The sequence below is a fragment of the Panthera uncia genome, assembly GCF_023721935.1.
Source record: "Panthera uncia isolate 11264 chromosome E2 unlocalized genomic scaffold, Puncia_PCG_1.0 HiC_scaffold_19, whole genome shotgun sequence".
Lineage (NCBI taxonomy): Eukaryota > Metazoa > Chordata > Mammalia > Carnivora > Felidae > Panthera > Panthera uncia.
In genome coordinates, this window is record NW_026057588.1 from 6,671,510 (window position 1) to 6,691,314 (window position 19,805).

At 53.2% G+C, this 19,805-nt stretch overlaps 3 protein-coding genes across 3 annotated transcripts in view; all 3 read left to right on the forward strand.

Moving 5' to 3' along the window:
• The first annotated feature begins 1,985 nt into the window (after window positions 1-1,985).
• KLK10 (kallikrein related peptidase 10) lies at window positions 1,986-5,700 on the forward strand. The gene is made up of 5 exons (XM_049621686.1): window positions 1,986-2,173; window positions 2,859-3,039; window positions 3,638-3,912; window positions 4,139-4,272; window positions 5,028-5,700. The coding sequence occupies exons 1-5, from the start codon at window positions 2,083-2,085 to the stop codon at window positions 5,178-5,180; spliced, it is 834 nt and encodes a 277-aa protein (XP_049477643.1). The 5' UTR covers window positions 1,986-2,082; the 3' UTR covers window positions 5,181-5,700.
• Window positions 5,701-8,711: 3,011 nt separating this feature from the next.
• On the forward strand, window positions 8,712-14,390 carry KLK9 (kallikrein related peptidase 9). The gene is made up of 5 exons (XM_049622289.1): window positions 8,712-8,727; window positions 9,878-10,034; window positions 12,252-12,517; window positions 13,663-13,799; window positions 14,236-14,390. Exons 1-5 carry the CDS (start codon window positions 8,712-8,714, stop codon window positions 14,386-14,388), a joined length of 729 nt encoding a protein of 242 aa, XP_049478246.1. The 3' UTR covers window positions 14,389-14,390.
• Window positions 14,391-16,322: 1,932 nt separating this feature from the next.
• Window positions 16,323-19,805, forward strand: part of KLK8 (kallikrein related peptidase 8) — a 5,498-nt gene continuing 2,015 nt past the window's right edge. Inside the window, exons 1-3 of the mRNA XM_049621687.1 lie at window positions 16,323-16,392; window positions 16,873-17,032; window positions 17,189-17,448. Coding sequence (XP_049477644.1) covers window positions 16,323-16,392; window positions 16,873-17,032; window positions 17,189-17,448 — 490 coding nt within the window. The remainder of the gene's footprint in view (window positions 16,393-16,872; window positions 17,033-17,188; window positions 17,449-19,805) is intronic.

Here is a 19,805-nt window from a genome sequence, read left to right on the forward strand (position 1 = left end):
TTTTCTTTTCCTTCTCTTCTTTTTTCTTTTCTTTTCTCTTTTCTTTTTCCTTTTCTTTTTTAAAGCAAACTGATTTCTTAACTACAGAGTGAAACTCGATTAAGGCTCAATTTTCTTATCTGTAAAACCATGAACGTAAAAGTATAACAACACATGAGGCTAAGTCAGCCTGCACATAATTAGGACCTAAGAAAAAGAGCTATCATTGTTTTTTTTTTTTTCCCAACCTCCATGCTAGGTAGTTCCACCAGACCTGTGCTGGCCAATACGATAGCCACTAACCATATGGGGCTATTTATTTATTTACTTAAGTGTATTTATTTATTTTGAGAGACGGAGCACGTGCATAAGCTGGGGAGGGACAGAGAGAAAGAGAGGGAGAGAGAATTCCAAACAGGCTCCATGCTGATCATGACCTGAGCTGAAATCGAGTCAGATGCTTAACCGACACTCACCACATATCAAATGCTTTGTAGCCACATCTGGCTGTTGTACTGAATATCGCACATAGGGCATTTCCACCATTGTAGGAAGTTCCATTGGACAGCCCGGAGCTGGACAACCTCTAGAGTTAACTCAATTCCTACTGGAGAAGATGCCACATAAATGGTCCAGAACTCAGAATCTTTTTTGACGTCTTGCTCACCTTGCAGGAGAGGTCGTGGGCATGAGATATAAGAGCCTAGAGCTGGAACGGGGGCCTCCTGGTTGTTAGGTGGATTTGCTGTGTGACCGCCTGTGAATCACTGCCTTCTCTGGGCCTCCCATTTCTCATCTGAAAGGAAAGGATGGAGCAGCTGGCCCAGGTGATACTGACATTCTTCTGTGGCCTTGGCCTCCTGTGATTCATGCGCCTATGTGTCACCTGAAGACACGCAGGTGGCAGGATGTGACGTGACCACACCTGGGTGTGATGTGCAGTGTACCCCCCCCCCAACATGAGGAAGGGACGCTACTCACTGGGCCACCTGCTGAGCCCCCTGTTCTGGCTGTGAGGATGAACTCAGCCCGGAGCACCATCGCTCAGGCTCTGAGCTCTGGCTCATTCCCCCTCTGCCCCCTTTCTGTCTCTTTGTGTCTCAGTCTGTGTGGCTCCTACCCTTTCCTTCCATCTATCTTATCTCTCTGCCTCCCTCTCTCCTGGCCAGCATTCTGGCTTCTCTCTGTTATGCTAGGTATGCATTTCCCTGTTTATTTTCCTCTCCCTCACAATCACCTCTCTCCAACGCTCTCCCCAAGACCCTTAAGCTCCCTGGGATCCTCTCTCCCCAGCTGAGAAGACTTCTTGGAACAGGAGACCTGGGGAATCCCCATGGAATCCAGCTCCAAAAAGGGTGTTTGGGGCCCTGGAAAGAGCCTGTATTCCCTGGGCCCCTCCCAGAGCAGGAATCTGGGGCCCAGGTTGGGTGCCAGCCCCACCCACGGTATAATTAGGGAGAGGGAAAGGGAGGGAGTGAACCCCTGGGGGGAGGGTGGGGAAATTTCCGGGCTCTTCGGGGTTAAAAGGGAAGGCCAGGCCAGGGGTCCCTGGGCAGAGGATTCGGTGGCCCACTCGGCGGCAGGGCAGAGGCACTTCTGAGTCTCCTCCCTCCTCCTCACCAGCCCTCCTCCCTACCAGCGACTCCCAGGTGAGGTGGGATGCCCTACCCTGGTAGGGGCGGGTTGTGAGAGCATGGGTGGGGACCTTCGGGTCGCGGGCACGAGCCCTGTTTGAGCCTCAGTTTCCCTATCAATCGGGCGCGCCTCTGAGCCTCGGATCCCCGCGCCACCTGTGAAGGAGGGCGAAACCCAAATGCTGTTTGGCCGGCAGTCCGGGGAAGCCGGGGTCCTGAGATGGCTCCCCCTTCGGGCACAGGGAGGTCTGGAGGACGCCACGGGGGGCGTCATTAGGGTAATTGTGCCCATCCCTGGTATTCTGGCCCGAGTCGTCCGTCCCCCTGTCCCTGAAGTCGTCGACCGCAGGTTAAGCGGGACTTCGCGGGCTGGGTTGGCCCAGGACTGGCGGACGGGCGCCGTGGGGTGCAAGTCTCTGACGGGGCATCCGTTTTAATCCGCCCTCGCCCCCTAGCCTCGGTCCCGGCCATGAGATCTCCGCACCTCCACCCCTCCACCGCCTCTGGCCCCCGGGCTCGGGCAATGCTGCTGCTGCCGCTGCTCGTGACGCAACTCTGGGGTGAGGCGGGGGACAGGGCTTGGCGGGAGGTGCCAGGGACCAGGGGAGATGGCAGAGTGTGCTCTCATCACCAACCCCCGCGCAACTCTGCTCCTCCGGGGACCCCAGGCCCCACCTGCTGATCCAGTGCTGGCCCCCCCTAAGTCAGCATGGTCCCCCTCCGAGCTCCGCTCTGGGGGATTGCGCCCCCTGCACTGAGCCTGGATCCCTACTCCTCCCTTCTCCTCTCGGCTTCCTTCCCGGACCCTGACTAACCCCGTGCCCTCTCTCAGTCCCTCTTGGTCCCCGCTCCTTCTAACTCCACCCAATTATCTCCCAAGTCTTGCCTCACAGCTTTTGGCCCTCGGCCCTCTCACCGTTCTGCGGCGCTATTCCGGCCCGCCCTCCTCTATCCCCGCCCCCTGGTGGCCGGGTCGGGTTCTGTTCCTCCTCTGCTTCGAGCGCTGCATTCTGTCCCCGTCCCTCCAGACCCTCCCTGTTCGCTCTCCCCAACTCCGCTCCGCTCTGTCTCCGCCTCCTTCTCCTTTCCTGCGGTCCTTCTCCGCCACTTCCATTCGGTTCCTGCAAGACCCCCAATTTCCAATCCTCTCCCCCAGCTTCCCTGGTTCTGGCTGCGGGCCCCACAGGCCCAGCTGTGGCCCCAAGCCCAGCTCCTGCCCTGTCTCCACCCCTTTTCTTTCTCCAGCCGCGGAGGCGGTGCTGCTCCCCAGAAACGACACCGACTTAGACCTTGTGGCCTCCGGCGCCCCGTGCGCACGCGGTTCGCAGCCCTGGCAGGTCTCCCTCTTCGATGGCCTCAAGTTCCACTGCGCGGGCGTCCTGGTGGACAAGAGTTGGGTGCTCACAGCCGCGCACTGCGGGAACAAGTAGGGGGAGCTCCTCAGGGCAGCCACGGAGGGGCGGTGGAGGCAGGCCCCGGGGAGGCGGCGGGAAGAGCTGGGGCACTTGAGGGTATGGACCTCTCCCAGCTCCTTGCGGGAGTCAGTTCTGGAGGGCTTCCTGCAGGAGGTGAGGCAGGGTTGGGCTGTGGCCTCTAGGGGGCGCTGTAGATCCTTCTCAGGGCTTTCGGGCTCGTCCGCTGCCCTTTGTCTAGTAGATACTCCTTGGGCTCCCCTGAAGGGTGGATAGTTGCATGCAACAGACCCAAGTCAGGGTCCGGTGTGGTTAGGACTTTAGAACTAAAGACATTGTTCACCTCACGAGTCCCCATTGAGGAAGGACAGGAGTGGTAGGCTTACCCAGGTAGACCCCCAGTCCTCAATTCCTGCAGAACTCAGATCCCCAGCTCCCTTCTCCCCCACCTCCTCCTCCCTCAGACCCAGGAGTCCCAGCCCCCAGTTTCTCTCCCTCAGACCCAGGAGTCTGGGCTCCCACCATGGGGCCAGTCCCCTCCTTCCCACCGACTCAGAGTCTTGTCCCTGTCCCTACAAAGGCTTTAGCTTCACATGGCTTTTCCCTCCCCAGGCCTCTGTGGGCTCGCGTGGGGGACGACCACCTGCTGCTTATCCAGGGCGAGCAGCTCCGCAGGACCACCCGCCCCATCGTCCACCCCAAGTACCAGCATGGCTTGGGCCCCATTCTGCCGCGGCGGACAGACGAACATGACCTCATGCTGCTGAAGCTGGTCAGGCCGGCTGTGCTGGGGCCTCGCGTCCAGACCCTGCGCCTGCCCTACCGCTGTGCCCAGCCGGGAGACCAGTGCCAGGTGGCTGGCTGGGGCACGACGGCCACCCGAAGAGGCAAGAGCTGGGCACCCTGAAGCCTGTATCTTGGGGAAGAGGAACTGAGGGCCAGGACTCCTGGGTCTGAGGGGGGAGGGGGTGGGGAGGGGTGGGACCCTGGGTCTGGGGAAGGAGGGGCTGGAGGCCTGGGGTCTGGGATGGGAACCGTGTGGGTATCTGGACTCCTGAGTCCTGGAGGACTGGACGTCTGGCCACAGTATCACCTCCTATTTTCTCCTGTCAGTGAAGTACAACAAGGGCCTGAGTTGCTCCAGGGTCACTGTCCTGAGCGCTAAAGAATGCGAGGTCTTCTACCCTGGTGTGGTCACCAACAACATGATGTGTGCAGGACTGGACCAGGGTCAGGACCCCTGCCAGGTAGGAACTGGCCAGGGAGGGTCTCACTCATGGGAGCTAGGATAGGGTTAAGGGAAATTGGAACGCCCCATCCTTGTCCCCAACCCTACACCCAGTGTCCAACATGATCCCATCCCTACCCCAGTGTCATCCCCGTGTCCAGCATGAGCCCATCCCTACCCCAGCCTCCATCCCCACCCCACGTTGGACTCTACCTCCTTGGGTCCATCTGCTGGCGCCCGGCCCTACTGACTTCTGACCCCGTCCTCAACAGCATTGCCATCCGCAAGCCTAGACCCCCACCCCATCCCTCTCTGTCGGCCCATGTCTACCTCCCCCCACCTCATCACAAGCTACAGCCCCAGCTCTACCCCATCTCCACTCTCGTTCCCCAACCCTCCCCCCCCTCCAATGTCCACAACCCGTAGTCTGGCCCCATCCCAACCCCAGCTCATACTTAACCCACCTCATCTTTTTTTTAAAAATGTTTTATTTATTTTTGAGAGAGAGCATGGGGGAGGGGCGGGGGGGGGCGGGACAGAGGTTCCAAAGTGGGCTCTGCACTGACAGTGCGGACCCCGATGCAGGGCTCGAACTCATGAACCGTGAGATCGCGACCTGAGCCAAAGTCAGGCAGTCAACCAACTGAGCCACCCAGGCGCCCCACCAACCTGTCTTTATCCAAACACAACTCCGACCCTACCCAACCCCCAGATCCCCAAGTGGCAGCCTTTGAATTGGTGCATTTATTTGATCTCTCCTTCCCCCACCCCCAGAGTGACTCTGGTGGCCCTCTGGTCTGTGACGAGACCCTGCAGGGCATCCTTTCATGGGGCATTTACCCCTGCGGCTCTGCTCAGCATCCAGCTGTCTACACTCAAATCTGCAAGTACACCTCCTGGATAGAGAAAACCCTGCGCTCCAACTGACCCCCAGGCCGGGAGCCTCTACCAGCTGCCTCTTCTCCCTTCCTGGGCAGTTGCGGGGGCTGGGCTCCTCCCCTGCCCCGCTCGAACCTCCGCTGCCCATCCACACCTGCTGATGTCTCTCCTCCTCCCTTAACCACCCCACCCCACCCCCCGCCCACTGCTGCTCTCTGCCCGCTTTGGAGCCAAACTGCCAAAAGCAATGGCAAAGTTTTTTGTTTTTTTTTTTTTTAATTTAAGAGAAACAAGGAAGCTGGTGGTCACCCCATCTCTGAGAGGAGTTGTCACTCACCAAACCAGGCTTCCTCTACCACTCTCTGCTGTGTGACCTCAGGCAAACTAAGCACCCTCTCTGGGCCTCTATTTCCTCACCTGGAAAATGAGGACAATGAAGTGCCTACCTCATATTCCCACTGTGAGGAGACTATGATATAACATGAGTGTGTAGGTTGCTATGGTAATTATCAGTAAAGCATTAACACAGTGGGTGGTGAGCCCTGATTAAATGTTACCTGTTGTCATGACCTGCCAACAGGTCCTGGTGAGAACATATGTCGGTCTGTGTCCTGGGGAGAAGAGCACAGGAGTAGCCCCCAATCCAAAGGCTCCCCCTCACCATCCCCAGCCCTCAGGGTTGATGTGAGAATCACATTCCCCACCCTCCTCTCAAGTTCCACGAAGCACCCCTTAACCACTTCCTCCCTCCCTCCCACTGTTTGCCACATCTGGGTCTGCCTGACACCAGTCCCTCCTGTGCCAGCAGGAGCTGGGCCACCTCTGAGTCATCTGGTACCTTCTCTGCCTTCCTGGGGCCACGGGAACCCAAGGGACCTTACCCTGGACCCATCTCAGCCTCTAAGACCAGAGGAACTCTCCCCACCTCAGTTGCTAAGTTGACATAAAGAAACCCTCTGAGATTTAGGGGAAAGTTCTTGGTTAGATCCGTCTCCATTCCCTCACCAACCACAAGCTCCAGTCCCAGCTCCACTCTGTATCTCCGTTCTCACCCTCCGATCCAATACCCACAGCCCCCAGTCTGCCTCCGTGCCCAACCCACTCCAAATGGGCTTTGAAATTTCACCCTGAAACTTTGGAAGGAGAAGAGTTCTTTTCCTCTCCCTGAAAGTATCTCCATGTAAATATTTCTCTGCTGGAGGGTATTACACACAGAATCCAGGCAGAGGTGTCTCCACTTAGCCTGGACTCTGGAGATATTAATTACATCAGCTGAACATCTGCACAGCAGAACTTTCCCAGCCAGGTTGTTCTTGTTTGCCCTTTCAAACACCAATTTATTGAGCACCTATTATATGGCAGGCCTGATGCTGGGCACTGGGAACATAGTGGCGACGCCAACCACACAGTCCTTGCGCTCACAGAGCCCACAGAAGCCTGGCCCACAGTTTCCAGCCCTGAGTCTCTCCAGCTTCCTTCCTCCACCCCCATTAGCACACCCAGGAAACGCCAATCAGGCATATCAGCAGAGTTTGTCATGCAGGAATCAGAAGCAAAGTAGGTGGGAACTTGAAAACTTGATTCACTGAAAAAAATTTTCTTAATGTCTATTTATTTTTGAGAGATGGAGAGACAGAGTGTGAGCGGGGGAGGGGCAGAGAGAGGGGGAGACACAGAATCCGAAGTAGGCTCCGGGCTCCGAGCTGTCAGCCCAGAGTCCGACGCAGGGCCTGAACTCAAGATCTGTGAGATCATGACCTGAGCTGAAGTCGGACACCCAACCGACTGAGCCTCCCAGGGGCTCCTCGATTCATTTTTAAAGGCAAATCACCCATTCCTGTAATCATCACAGTACAAGTGTTTATTGAGCTGTGTCCTACTCCAGGTCCTGGAGATGAATCAGCCTGAGCTCTCTCTCAAGGAGCTGCTAGTCAGGTCAGGGAGACAGGCAAGACTTCCATTCTTGTCATTCAGGTTTCTGCTTACTCAGGTTTCTACTCAAAGGTCACCTCTTCAAAGAAGACTTCCAGGATTGCCCTGGCTGTAGGGGTCTCTTGCCTTTACCGGGACAACAATCCATTGCTCGGTTTATTTATTTATTTATTTATTTATTTTTGCAACACTTGTTAGAGCTGAAACGACCTCATTTATTTGTTTATTGCTTAATGATCTGTCTGTCCCCTGTCTCCCTCAACTCAGTCCTTGAAAGCAGGGACTCGGATTTATTCGCTGTGATTTTCTTAAGCACCCAGCACAGTGCCTGGCACACAAAAACCACTCCATACATTGTTGAATGAATGACAAAAACTGACAGAAGGAGGCACAGGGTGCCCTAAGGAGGGGCCAAGGACTCTTTCCGAGGAGACAGGGAGGTCTTCTCAGATCAGGGGACATTTGCATGGGGTTTAAAAGGATAAGTAGGAATGTACCAGGTAGAGAAGGAAATGCATTTCTGTCACTTTGTGACCTTGAGAAAATTGCTTGAATGCTCTCTCTACTTCAATTTTCCCCTCTGTGGAATAGAGATAGGATAGACTCCTATGAGAGTTAAATGAGATAATATACATGAAATGCTTACCTGCCAGGACAGTCAATGAAGGGAGCTGTCAAGATGTTATCAATAGCAGTTAGAATGGCACCTAGCACAGAGTGGCTATTCAGTCTCTGGTCTCAAAGATGGACCTCCCTTTCTGGAGACAGAGTAAGACACCCAACAACCACGAGTGACATGTATTGTAATGGGGGCAGCATGCATGGCAGGAGATGGATAAACATGTTATATTTGTTGAATGCTTACCGTGTGCCCAGCACTGTTGTAAGACTTCAGATGGGTTAATTTGCTCAGTCACCCCGCCACCTGAATTGTTATTACTTCTTAATAGATGGGCCAGCTGAAAGAGGTCCAGTGACTTGCCCAAGGTCACATACCTAATAATGGCCAGCATTGAGATTTGGACCCTGGTGGTCCACTTCCAGAGTCCATGCTCTAAAAAAAAATTTTTTCAATGTTTACTTATTTTTGAGAGAAAGAGAGAGAGAGACATATATAGTGTGAGTGGGGGAGGGGCAGAGAGAGGGAGACAGAATCTGAAGCAGGCTCCAGGCTCTGAGCTGTCAGCACAAAGCCCGATGTGGGGCTCGAACCCTTGAACCATGAGATCATGACCTGGGCTCAAGTCGGATGTTTAACCAACTGAGCCACCCAGGCACCCCTGAGTCCATGCTCTAAAGCATTGTATCAAGTACACATTCAAGAGGAGCTCAGCCCCAGAGTGATAATCAGGCTTACAGCAACAGAAAGTGGAGGAGTCTGTGAGTGCCCAGGGGAGGAAAAGATGTACTCTTCCTTGAGAAATCACAGAAGACTTCCTGGAGGAGGGGGCATTTAGGCTGAGTCTTGAAGGATGAGTAGGAGTTTACCAGGAAAAGAATATAGAGAAAGACATTCACTCATTTAATTAACATCTCCTGAGGCCTCCCAAGAAGAGCGCAGCCCTGGTAGGGTGATGCTGGGGACACACAGATGAGTCACATCTGGGCTTGGCCCTGCAGGGGCTGTCCACCTGATGAGGAGGAGGGATGGGGATCGAGGCAGGTAGGATGGGCGGATGGGAAGGGCAATGGAGGAGAAGAGATAAAAAAAAAAAAACAAAAAAAACCCCGGCAATGTTCTCAGGACTTGGCCAAGATCTGGTGGTATTAAGAGAAAAGGAAAGCACTTAAGTTCCAGGTATGTTGGGCATGTGGGTCCTTGGTGGGTAGCGATATGAAGGGGATGGGGTAGTTTATGACAAGAGTGGGTTAATCCAGTTGGGACCATATTTCCTCAACCTTCTAGGAGAGAGCTTTGTTCTTGCGGGAAGGGGCCTGGATGCTCAGGGTAGGGCATGCACATGTGCATGGCTCCTTGTGGTCTCTGCTTTGCTCAGTCTGTGTGTATCTTCCTTTCTCTCCTTCTCTCACCCCTGATCCTTCTATCTCTGTCCTTCTCTCTAATTCTTTCTCTCTCTTTCCCTGCCTTGCCCCATCCTGCCTGCCTCCTTCCTACCAAGTCTCTGTTCTTTCTCCCAGCCTCAGCCTGCTTTCCGGAAGGGCGTCCTCCTGCCCAGGACACTGGTCACAGCTCACCACAAGCTTCATTCAAGATAAATTTGCTTCCACCTCAGGACCCAGCCTTAGGAATCATCTTCCTATCCCTCTTCCTCCTCCAGATCACAGGATATCCTGTATCCAGGTCCCACATCCCCAGATCATGGGAATGAGGGCTCCCCTCTCTGGAGATCCCAGGGCCCCTCCCTCATTCCACCAAGCCCTGGGGGGGGGGGTCTCCCGCATCACCTCCATTCCCAAGGCCCCCAGTCAAGGCTCCAGGGCTTCCCCCTCCTCCTGGGACATTTCTCAACCCAGATTAATCACAGGGGCGGCCCCAGAGAGGAGGAAGGAGATGGCATGGCTTACCTTAAAGAAGCACCCAGCGCCCCAACGCATGCTCAAGACCCAGGCACCCCGAGGTCATGAGGCTGGGACTCGTCTGTGCTCTGCTTTCTCTCCTGACAGGTGAGGCTCCTGCTGTCCATCCTGCTGCCTGTGCCCACAGCCCCCTGAGAGACCCCTCAACCCCTCCCCCGCTCTCCACACCCCCCCCCCCATGCTTGTTCTTCCCCTTCCTGCTAGGTATCTCCCAGGTCTCCCCCAGCCCTCCCACCGTGATTGTCATTTACCCCTCTGCCTCCACCCCACCCCAGGGCACAGCGGGGCAGATACCCGAGCAATCGGGGCTGAGGAATGCCGCCCCAACTCGCAGCCCTGGCAGGCCGGGCTCTTCTTCCTCACCCGCCTCTTCTGTGGGGCTTCCCTCATCAGTGACCGCTGGCTGCTCACAGCTGCCCACTGCCGCAAGCGGTGAGTGACCAGGGCACCACTATGTGTCGACGGGGGGGGGAGGGGGAGGGGAAGGGGGGAGAGGATAAGGAGAGGGTGGGGGTGGGGTCAAGGGGCCTTCGGAGGGAGGGAGGGAGCTGTGGGCAGGAAGCATTTCGCCTTCATTTCTTTTCCCAAAAGCTCAACTGTTAGAATTGACTCTCCAAATTCTAGAGTCCCAAGTAATCTAATTATTGGAGTCTAAAATTTGAAACTCTTAGAAGCCTAGACTCTGACCCAGAAAAATCCAGAGTCTTGAGCTCCTGAAATCTCAGATCCATGAAATTCAGTGAATTGTAGAATCAGAGATTCAGAGAGTGGTAGAAACTTAGGAGTCCGGCTCTACCCCCAGAGGATACAATCACTCCAGCCACACTGGTAAGTTTACATTTTCTAGTACATGTATTACAAGAGTGAAAAAGAAATGATTAACATTAATGTTAATAATAGATTTGCTTTGACACACTCAAAATATTATTTCAATTTTCAATCCACTTTTAAATGTTTATGAATGACTGTTTAGTCTTTTTTTTTTAATACTACACCTTTGAAGTCAGATGTACGTTTTACACATACAGCACCTCTCAGTTCAGATGAGCCACATTTCAAGTGCTCAATAGTTGTATAGGATAGCACAACTCTAGAACCTTAGATTCAGTTTCTAGGTAGGTTCATTGAATATAGAAGCTCATGGTCCTAGAATATTGTATTCAGAGTATACTAGAATACTAAGACTTGCAGAATCCTAGAATCTTGCATCAATAGAATTCTAGAAGCTTTTATTCATGAATGTCTAGAATCTGGTGAATTAAACATCCCAGAATGCTATCATTCCAGATTCTTAAAATCCCCCAGGTTTTAATTAAGAGAATTCTAGAGTCTCAAACTATTTGAACCCTAGCTTCCCGAATTTCGAAAACCATTGATTTATAGAATTCTAGAGCGATGAAATTCATCTTATAGTCCCAGGATACTAGAATTCTAGGCTCTTTCAGTTCCTGATTTCACTCAGGTAATTTAACACACACCCCCCCCCCAGACTTTTTGATCCAGAGAAATCTAGAATGTTAGAACATTGAATTCATAACATTCTAGAACATAGAATTCTAGAGTTGTGAATTCCTAACATGTTAGAATCTTAGAATTCTAGAATTTAGATTCTGGGCATTCTAATGCCCAGAGTATGAGAATCTAAATGATGCAGTAATCTTTTCTATATTATCTCTGGAAAGGAGTCATTCACCTTGTTCCAATATTCTTCCCTCCAGGAATGAAGCACATGGGGTTGGTATAGAATGTTGTGTGGGAATTTCCCATCACTCATTGCTCCACGATAGGGTCTCTTTCAGATCAGGTCTGTGCTTCAGGCTAGGAGAACAATGCTCAGATTTCAGCCCCAAAGACCAAGGAGAGAAGCAGAGATATGGAGGTAGAAAAGATTTAGGCATCGGGACGAGTTGGGGGGGATTGATTTCCCAGATATGGAACCAAGGCAACGAGGTGACAGAGAGTCAAAGATAGAAATAACACCTCATACTCCTTAAATCCTGAATTCTCAATCAGAAGCCTGGTCCCTAAGGTCAGAGGTCAGAGGCTGAGGAATGGACACATATACTCCCAGATAGTCCCCAGCTGTCCTGGGACGTGGACTGGGCTTGCAGTGAGAGAGCTTGAGGGTAGGCCTCAAGAAGACACACATTGAGGGTAAGGGATACGGCTACAGGAAAACCCTGAGTTCACGGATGACCCCTAACTTGGGGATTTTCCATTTCCCATCCCCCTCCATGAGTACACACACACACACCAACACACACACAGAGCCACTCCCCGCAAAAGCCACCAGACCTGTGGGGGCAGGAGGTGGGGCTGTTGTTGTATGGTAGGTGGAGCCTCCATGTGCCTACACACTTCCAGGGGACCCAGGTCACCTTTAAGGCTCCAGGTGGGGCAGGAAGGAAGGCGACTCACTTGGTACGGGACTTGGGAGGGGTGTGAGTTTTGGGGGGAGAGCTACAAAGGTAGAGGCAGATGAAAGGATGGAGTGAGGAGCTGGGGCCCAGAGAGGGTGTATACCTTGCTTAAAATCACACAGCACTCTGGATCGTACAGAGATGATGGGGGCCCAGGGACAGTGTGTGGCTTGTGGAGCATCCAAGCTTGGTGGACACCCAGCTTGACCTCTGAGGCCTGTCCCAACAGGTATCTGTGGGTCCGCCTTGGGGAGCACCACCTCTGGAGATGGGAGGGTCCAGAGCAACTGTTCCGGGTCACGGACTTCTTCCCCCACCCTGGGTTCAACAAGGACCTCAGAGCCCATGACCATAATGATGACATCATGCTGATCCGTCTGCCCAGGAAGGCACATCTGGGCCCTGCTGTGCAGCCCCTCAACCTCAGCCAGACCTGCGTCTCCCCAGGCACCCAGTGCCTCATCTCAGGCTGGGGAGCCGTGTCCAGTCCTAAGGGTACAGTGTTGCTCACAACTCAATCCCTTGTGTCTCATGCTGACGGTCTGAATCCGCTCTGTTTCTCTGTCTCTGCCTTTTCATCTGATAGATAGGGAAAAATTTTAAGACGCTATAAATTGAAGGTGCATCATTACTTTACAACCACTAAGAACAGGGGGGAAAAAGGTCCCATTAATCCTTGTATGACACCATTTGCTGGAAGACCCTTCCTGGATGTTGGAGATGTTTAAATGTGAAAATACATGCATCTTGGAATGGAAATGAGGTGTACAGAGTGACTCTCTCAGAGTCACCGATCAACAACCCATTAGCCATATTTAGTTTCCTCACATCAGTTTTCAGATTGCCTTGAAAAAACAGTCTGAATTTGTTGCTGCCAACAACTAAAGCCTGGGAGATTTTACACAAAAGCCAAATTTCTGCGTTTGCTGGAAAAATTCAAAGAACTGGCAACGTTGGAGCCACATTCCCCAAATAGCGGCCATTGGGCAGAATCAGTGGAGGCTGCCCACTTTGGGTTCTCTGGTTCACTATAGTGCCCCCCAGTGGCTGCTGTGGCTGCACAGTCCCCTCCACCTACTTCTATTTGCTTGTCAAGCCCAACAATGCCATCAATACCCCTCCACCCACTTCTATTTGCCTGTCAATATCCATATACATGGGTATATGTGTATCTATATGTGTATTTATATTATACATGCTGTGTCTCCCTGTCTGTATCTAATATCTTTTAAGTCTTTATCTCTGTCTCTGCCAATGACCATAAATATCTCCTCCCTTTATCTCACTGTCCTTGGCATTTCTGGGCCTCTTTCCCTCTCTTTCTTCATTGCTTCCTGAGAATCTCTTTCCCCTTAAGAGGTCTATCTCCTGGTATGGTCTCTGTTTTTCTCTGTGTATCATGTATCTCTTCTTGGTTCTTGACTCTCTGACTCTGTTTCTCTGGCTCTCTCCCTCTCCTCAAACATCTGTTTCTCTTTCACGCTATGATTTTTTTTTGTCACTGTGTCTTGTTTCTATCTTTGAGAGTCTTATGCTGTGGTTCTATGGGTCTTGCTTAGGGAAGGGTCTGGATGGAGGGGCTTCTGAGTGTGATGGGCACAACTGCTGATCCTCTATGGGTTGACCTCTTTTGCCAACAGTGCAGTACCCACTCACGCTACAGTGTGCTAACATCAGCATCCTGGAGCACAAACTCTGCCATCGGGCATATCCGGGCCACATCTCTGACAGTATGCTCTGTGCTGGCCTTTGGGAAGGGGGCCGGGGTTCCTGCCAGGTGAGTCCCACTCTGGGGAGGCGGGGAATGGGTATCTTGCCGGATTCCTGGGCCCTAGGGAATTAGGCAGTTGGGCCCCAGACTTTCTGGGTGAAAGCAAGTGGGGATCTGGGACACTTGGGTCCTGAGAGAAGATGGGGCCAAGACCAAGATTCCTGGATTTAAAGGGGACTGTGGGCCCAGACTCCAGGATCTAAAGAAAGAGGAGACTAGTCTTAAAGAACAGACTTTAAGTCCTGAGGGAAGAGGGGACTAGGATCCCAGAAGGCTGGGTGCGGGGTTGAGGTGAGGGGTATGAGCTTTTACTCCTGGGTCTGAGGGAGGAGGGACTGGCCGCCTGGACGCCAAGGTGTCAGGAGAGGACGGCTTCCTGGGAGAAAGGTAATATCATGAATACACCCGCTTAACAGTTTCATTGCTCTTCTGCCGCGCACAGGGTGACTCTGGAGGCCCTTTGGTTTGCGAAGGGACCCTGGCAGGTGTGGTGTCTGGGGGTGCCGAGCCCTGCTCCAGACCCCGTCGCCCCGCCGTGTACACCAGCGTATGCCACTACGTGGACTGGATCCGAAAGACCATGGAGGACAACTGAGCTCTCGCGCCTCAGGACCAAGAGAGAAGGGTGGGCGCAGGGGAGCCGGGAATTGCCGGACTCTGGCCTCGGCAGCGCGGAGACGCACTTTGCATATTCAGGCTCCGCCCCCTGTTGGCCGACAGCGTCGAAAAGGACAGGGAGACACCTCCGCCCTGTAGCCCCGCCTTCTATGATGTCACCGAGAGCTGGCACCGCCCCCATGGAACAGCTTCGCCTAGGGCTCCGCTCGGGGAGCTCCTCCACCAGATAGCTCCTCCCCTCGGAGCTTTGCCCAATGAGACTTCCCCCTCTGGACCCCACCCCTTGTAACCCCGCCTCCTCCGTGAGAGATCCCACCCCCGTGACGTCAGGGGCGCGGCAGCTGCCCCCACTAGGGACTGAGGCGCTGTCGGGCTCCGCCCCTCATGGCCCCGCCCCTGGGCGTTTGAATCCTGGCGGGGTCCCAGCCTGAGAACCAATGGAAGATTTTACAATAAACGCGCGTAGCCGCGCCTTCCGTCTGCCTGCTCCGTGGGATGAAGGAAGGGCAACGGGTGGGCGGCGGTGGGCAGACAGGGAACGGCCACCGTACAGCAATTCCCCCTAAGCCCCTAGCAGGTCCTGCCTAAAGTCTGTCTCCATCAACCCTATTGCAGCAAGGCCGCTGGGTTCTGCTTGGGCTGGTCCCGTCTCCCCCAGGGGAAGGGGAAACCAGGTCACGGTGCCTCCCAAACCTGCCTTCCCACATCCCGGATCTCTCAGGGGGCAGGGGGCGGGGCCCGATCCGCCCTCAGAAGTCGAGACCAAGAGGACTCACCTTCCTTCCATTCCGAGGTAGTGACAGCAGCCCCCTGCTTCCACAAGAACCCAGGCTCCAAGTCACTCCTTCTAAAAAGACTGAAGAATTCAGCCCCCAACCCCCTGCTCCCTCAGACCAAAAATTCACGCCTATATTATTCCCCCTCCCCTCTCAGACCCAAAAGTTTGGGTCCCCAGCTCCCCCCAACCGTCAGACCCAGGAGTCCAGAACGCCAGTCCCTCCTCCCTCAGACCCAGAGTCCAGAATCCCAGCCCCCACTTCCAGACCCAGAGTCCGGGCCTCAAGACCCCTCCTTCCTCAGACCCAGGAGTTCAGACGCCCAGCCCCTACCTCCCCTGAACCCAGAGTCCAGGTCCCCCCCCCCCCCCCCCTCGGAGCCAGTAGTCCGCGTCCCCAGCCCTTTCTGATTCAGACCCAGGAGTCACAGCACTGAGGTCCTTCTTTCCCAAGCCCGAGGAGTTCCAGATCCCAGCTCCTCCTCCTTCAAGATTTCTCTTTCAGCCCCTCAGTTCCTTCTCACTCAAACACAGAGTTCCAGTTCCCTGGCGCTCTGCAGGCTCCAGAGGGGGAGGAGGCGGAGCAGGAGGCGGGGATTCCCAGTTAAAAGCCTCCAGAATCTAGTACCAGGCAGACGGAGCTGAAGTACCAGGGCCTCTTCCTCTGGGTCTGAATCAGTCGGTGACCCCGCCCCTTGGATTCTGTAAGGTGAGAGGCCAAAGTACTCAGACACAGGCATCAGGCCGGAGCCCCTCCTCCCCCAGGACTACCCCTTCCTCCTTCAAGAGTTAGGAATCTGGCCCCTGGCCCCCTTCTCCCCCCCCCCCCCCCCAAGACTTAGGAATCTCAACTCCCAGTTTCCTCTTCCTTCAGATCCTGGAGTCCAGGACCCTAATTCTTCCATTCCTTGGAATGTAGGAATCCAGCCCCCACCTCCCCTCCTCAGATTCAGAAATCTGGGGTCTGCCCCCTTCTTCCTCAACCTAAGAAATCTGGATCCCCAGCCCTTTCCTCCTGCAGGACCCACAAAAATGGCTTCGGATGCGCTGCTCCCTTATTTCAAGATCCTCCTAGGATTTAGCTCTCCCCCCTCCTCAGGTCTCAGCCCTGCCTTCTCGCTCTCCCAGACCCCACCATGGGACATCCCCCAGCCGCTGCAGTCTGGATCTGGACGTTTTTGCTATTGGTGTTGGAAGCCTGGACAGGTGAGGGGGGCCTGGCGGGAACCTCGGGAATGCCACGGTGGGTGCTTGTGATGGCATGGGGGTGGGGGGTGTGAAACACACGATCACGTGTGGGAGCTTCTTCAGGCTTTTCCGAGGGCGGATGGGGGCACACACACACATGGCAGCAGGCAGGAGTGCGTCAGGTCTTGCTGCCTATTGCATGAGCACACCAAGCCTGCAGGGCTGCCTGCTGAGGGGCGCAGATACGCACGGGAGTATACGGGCGTGTGAATGCATGTGGAAGCATGCTTGGGTGTGTGACTTCGTGTGACTCATGGGCTTCAATGAGTGTACGGGTGCATCTGTGTGGCAAGCCAGGGACCTCGCGTGTGAGGGTGTGTGGACATGTGAGGTGGCAGGCAGAAGACTTGCTGTGTGTCTGTTTGAACCCATAGTGGCTTTCCTGGCCCCTCCACTGCCGCAGGGGGTGGTGATCCAACCTTCTCCCTCCTGCTGCAGGACACTTGAGGGCACAGGAGCCCAAGGTGCTGGGTGGCCAGGAGTGTGAGGCCCATTCACAGCCTTGGCAGACAGCCTTGTTCCAGGGTGTCCGGCTGCTATGCGGGGGCGTCCTCATCGATGACAACTGGGTCCTCACAGCAGCCCACTGTAAAAAACAGTGAGTTTTTGCCTGGGGCAGAGGTGGGCTGGGGCCTGAGGGGAGGGGCAAAGAAGAGAGCTGGAGATTGAGCTTCTGAAAGAGGAGGGTTGAGGGAGCAGGGGGCCAGGGGTTCATACTCCTGCCTGGGTCCCAAACTACTCTCCACCATTACAGGAAGTACACGGTACGCCTGGGGGAACACAGCCTGAAGAAAAAGGACAGTTCAGAGCAAGAAATGGCTGTGGCTCAGTCCATCCCACACCCCTGCTACAACAGCAGCAGCGAGGACCACAGCCATGATCTCATGCTCATCCGACTACGTGGTCAGGCATCCCTGGGGCCCCAAGTGAAGCCCATCAACCTGGCGGATCACTGCCCTCAAGTTGGCCAGAAGTGCACCATCTCGGGCTGGGGCACCGTCACCAGCCCCCGAGGTAGTAGGAGGCAGAGGAGAAGCTGGCTGGCCCACTGGACCCCAAGCCATTGGCAAAGCTCTGGCTTCAGAAGGAGATAGAGAAGGGACAGTGATTGTGAGTTTGAGACTCACAGGTGGCCCATGTTGGAAACCCCAAAGATCAGAATATTAACAGGAGTGGTGGGAGAAAGAAAGCAAAATAGCAGACTGTTAGAGCAGGTTCCCAAAAAATGAATGGATGCATGAGTGGATGAAAGAATGTATGCCTCTTTTATGGTAGAGAGTGCCATGTTATGAGAACTTTCATAGCACAGCGTCTTATATAATCTTCTTAACAGGCTTGGGGTAGATGGGCTCCTCAGTGGCCCAAGAAAACAGGCTCCTACGATCTTCTCCCTCCTGAACCCACGACTCCTGGCACCAGCAACTCTTTTTCTTTACACCCAGGAGTCCAGGCCCTTCCTCCCCCAAGACGCATAGTCTAGTTTCCAGCTCATTCCTCACTCTGGACCCAAAAAGTCTGGACCTCCATTGAAGCCCTCCCTTTGGGACTTCAGAGTCCAGACAGCTCCTCACCCTACGTCACAGTGAAAGAATTGAGGCTCAGCTCAGAGAGGCGTGTGATTCACCAAGAAGCAGCAAAGCCAGGACTCAGGTCCCTGCCTGTCTGGCTCTTACTTCTAAGGAGACAAGGGACACTGGAAACCCACTGGCTCATGAATCAGTCAGGTCAGTTCACACCATGCTCTGCCCTTTTTTCTGGGCAAGTCCCTTTCCATCTCTCGGCCTCACTTTCCTCATCTGCAAAATAGGGATAATTGACCAATAGATTTTTTTGAAGTTTATTTATTTTATTTTTGAGAGAGAGAGAGAGAGGGAGGGAGAGGGAGGGAGAGGGAGAGAGAATGAGTAGGGGAGGGGCAGACAGAGAAAATATCCCAAGCACACTCAGCACTGTCAGCAGAGCCTGATGCGGGGCTCAAACCCATGAAACATTAGATCATAACCTGAGCAGAAACCAGGAGTTGGACACTTAACTGACTGATGCACCCAGGTGCCCCTGACCAATAGATTTTTAAGCTCCATAAGGGTTCAGGTTAAAGCTCTTTTCTTCATGGTGCATTCCTAGTGCTCAGGATGGTTCTTGGTATACAGTAGGTACTCAATAAATATTTGTTGAATGAATGCATGGATGACTCAGTTATGGATGAATGAATGTATCCCTCTTTTAAAAAGCGATTGTGAGTTCAGATGTCTTACAATCAATGAGATTGTGAGTATACAGCTTCTGGAGAATGGAGGTGCCAGATAGAAGTTTTTTCCCTTCAAGTCTATTGCTCAAAGGTTAATAAGAAAGATTAGTTCCATTTTCTTTCTTTTTTAAATTGAAGTATAATTGGCACACAATATTCTATTATTTATTTTTAATTTTTTTAAATTTTATTTTAGAAAGAGAGAGTGCAAGCTAGGAAGAGGGGTGGGGGTGGGGAGAGAGAGAGAGTCTCAAGCAGGCTCCATGCTCAGTGAGGAGCCTCGTTCAGGGCTCAATCCCACGACCCTGGGATCATGACCTGAGCTGAAATCAAGAGTTGGACACTCAACTGACTGAGCCACCCAGGTGCCCTGCAATATTCTATTAGTTTTGTGTGTAAATATAATGACTGGACATTTGTATACACTGAAAACTGATCACCATAATAAGTCTAGGTACCGTCTGTCACCATACAAAGTTGTAACAATATTATTGACCATATTCCCCGTGGTGTACATTACATGGTTAATTCCACTTTTAGTCATTAATTCAATTTGTTTGTAAGCATCTGGTAGTCCCAGCTGCTGTATTGTGTGAAGTCCCTATCCTATGGATTTGCATGCTAGGTGGGGAAAATAGACAATAAACAAAAATACATATAAAATGAATTATTAGGTAGAGTTAAGTGATATAATGAAGTATCATGGAGAGTTAAGAGGATAGGGAGAGATAGAGGGGTGGTGTCTTCATTAGAATGGTCAGGGAAGGCTTCTAAAATGAAGTGACTTTTGGGAGAAGTAGGATTTAGCTGAATTGGGGTGGTCTGGGGATGGGAAGATTGGAGAGACAGGGTCATAGGTGTCACAAGGGGGCACCTCCATGCCTTTCAGTCACTTGATCCTTAATTTGCGAATGACTTTGGGATGGGGCACCTGGGTGACTCAGTTGGTTATAAGCATCCAAGTCTGAGTCTCAGCTCAGGTCTTGATCTCAGGGTTGTGAGTTCAAGCCCCACATTGGGCTCCACACTGGGTGGTGAAGCCTAGAAAGTACGAAAGAAAGCAAAAAAGCAAGAGGGAAGGAAGGAAGGAAGGAAGGAAGGAAGGAAGGAAGGAAGAAGGGAG

Bases quoted from the DNA above. Each gene is read 5' to 3' on its own strand.
- KLK10 (XM_049621686.1), top strand. From the start codon at position 2,083: ATGAGATCTCCGCACCTCCACCCCTCCACCGCCTCTGGCCCCCGGGCT. The intron at 2,174-2,858 runs GTGAGGCGGGGG...TTCTTTCTCCAG, and splicing joins GCTCGTGACGCAACTCTGGG to CCGCGGAGGCGGTGCTGCTC. The intron at 4,273-5,027 runs GTAGGAACTGGC...CCCCACCCCCAG, and splicing joins AGGGTCAGGACCCCTGCCAG to AGTGACTCTGGTGGCCCTCT.
- KLK9 (XM_049622289.1), top strand. The intron at 12,518-13,662 runs GTACAGTGTTGC...TTTTGCCAACAG, and splicing joins AGCCGTGTCCAGTCCTAAGG to TGCAGTACCCACTCACGCTA. The intron at 13,800-14,235 runs GTGAGTCCCACT...TGCCGCGCACAG, and splicing joins GGGGCCGGGGTTCCTGCCAG to GGTGACTCTGGAGGCCCTTT.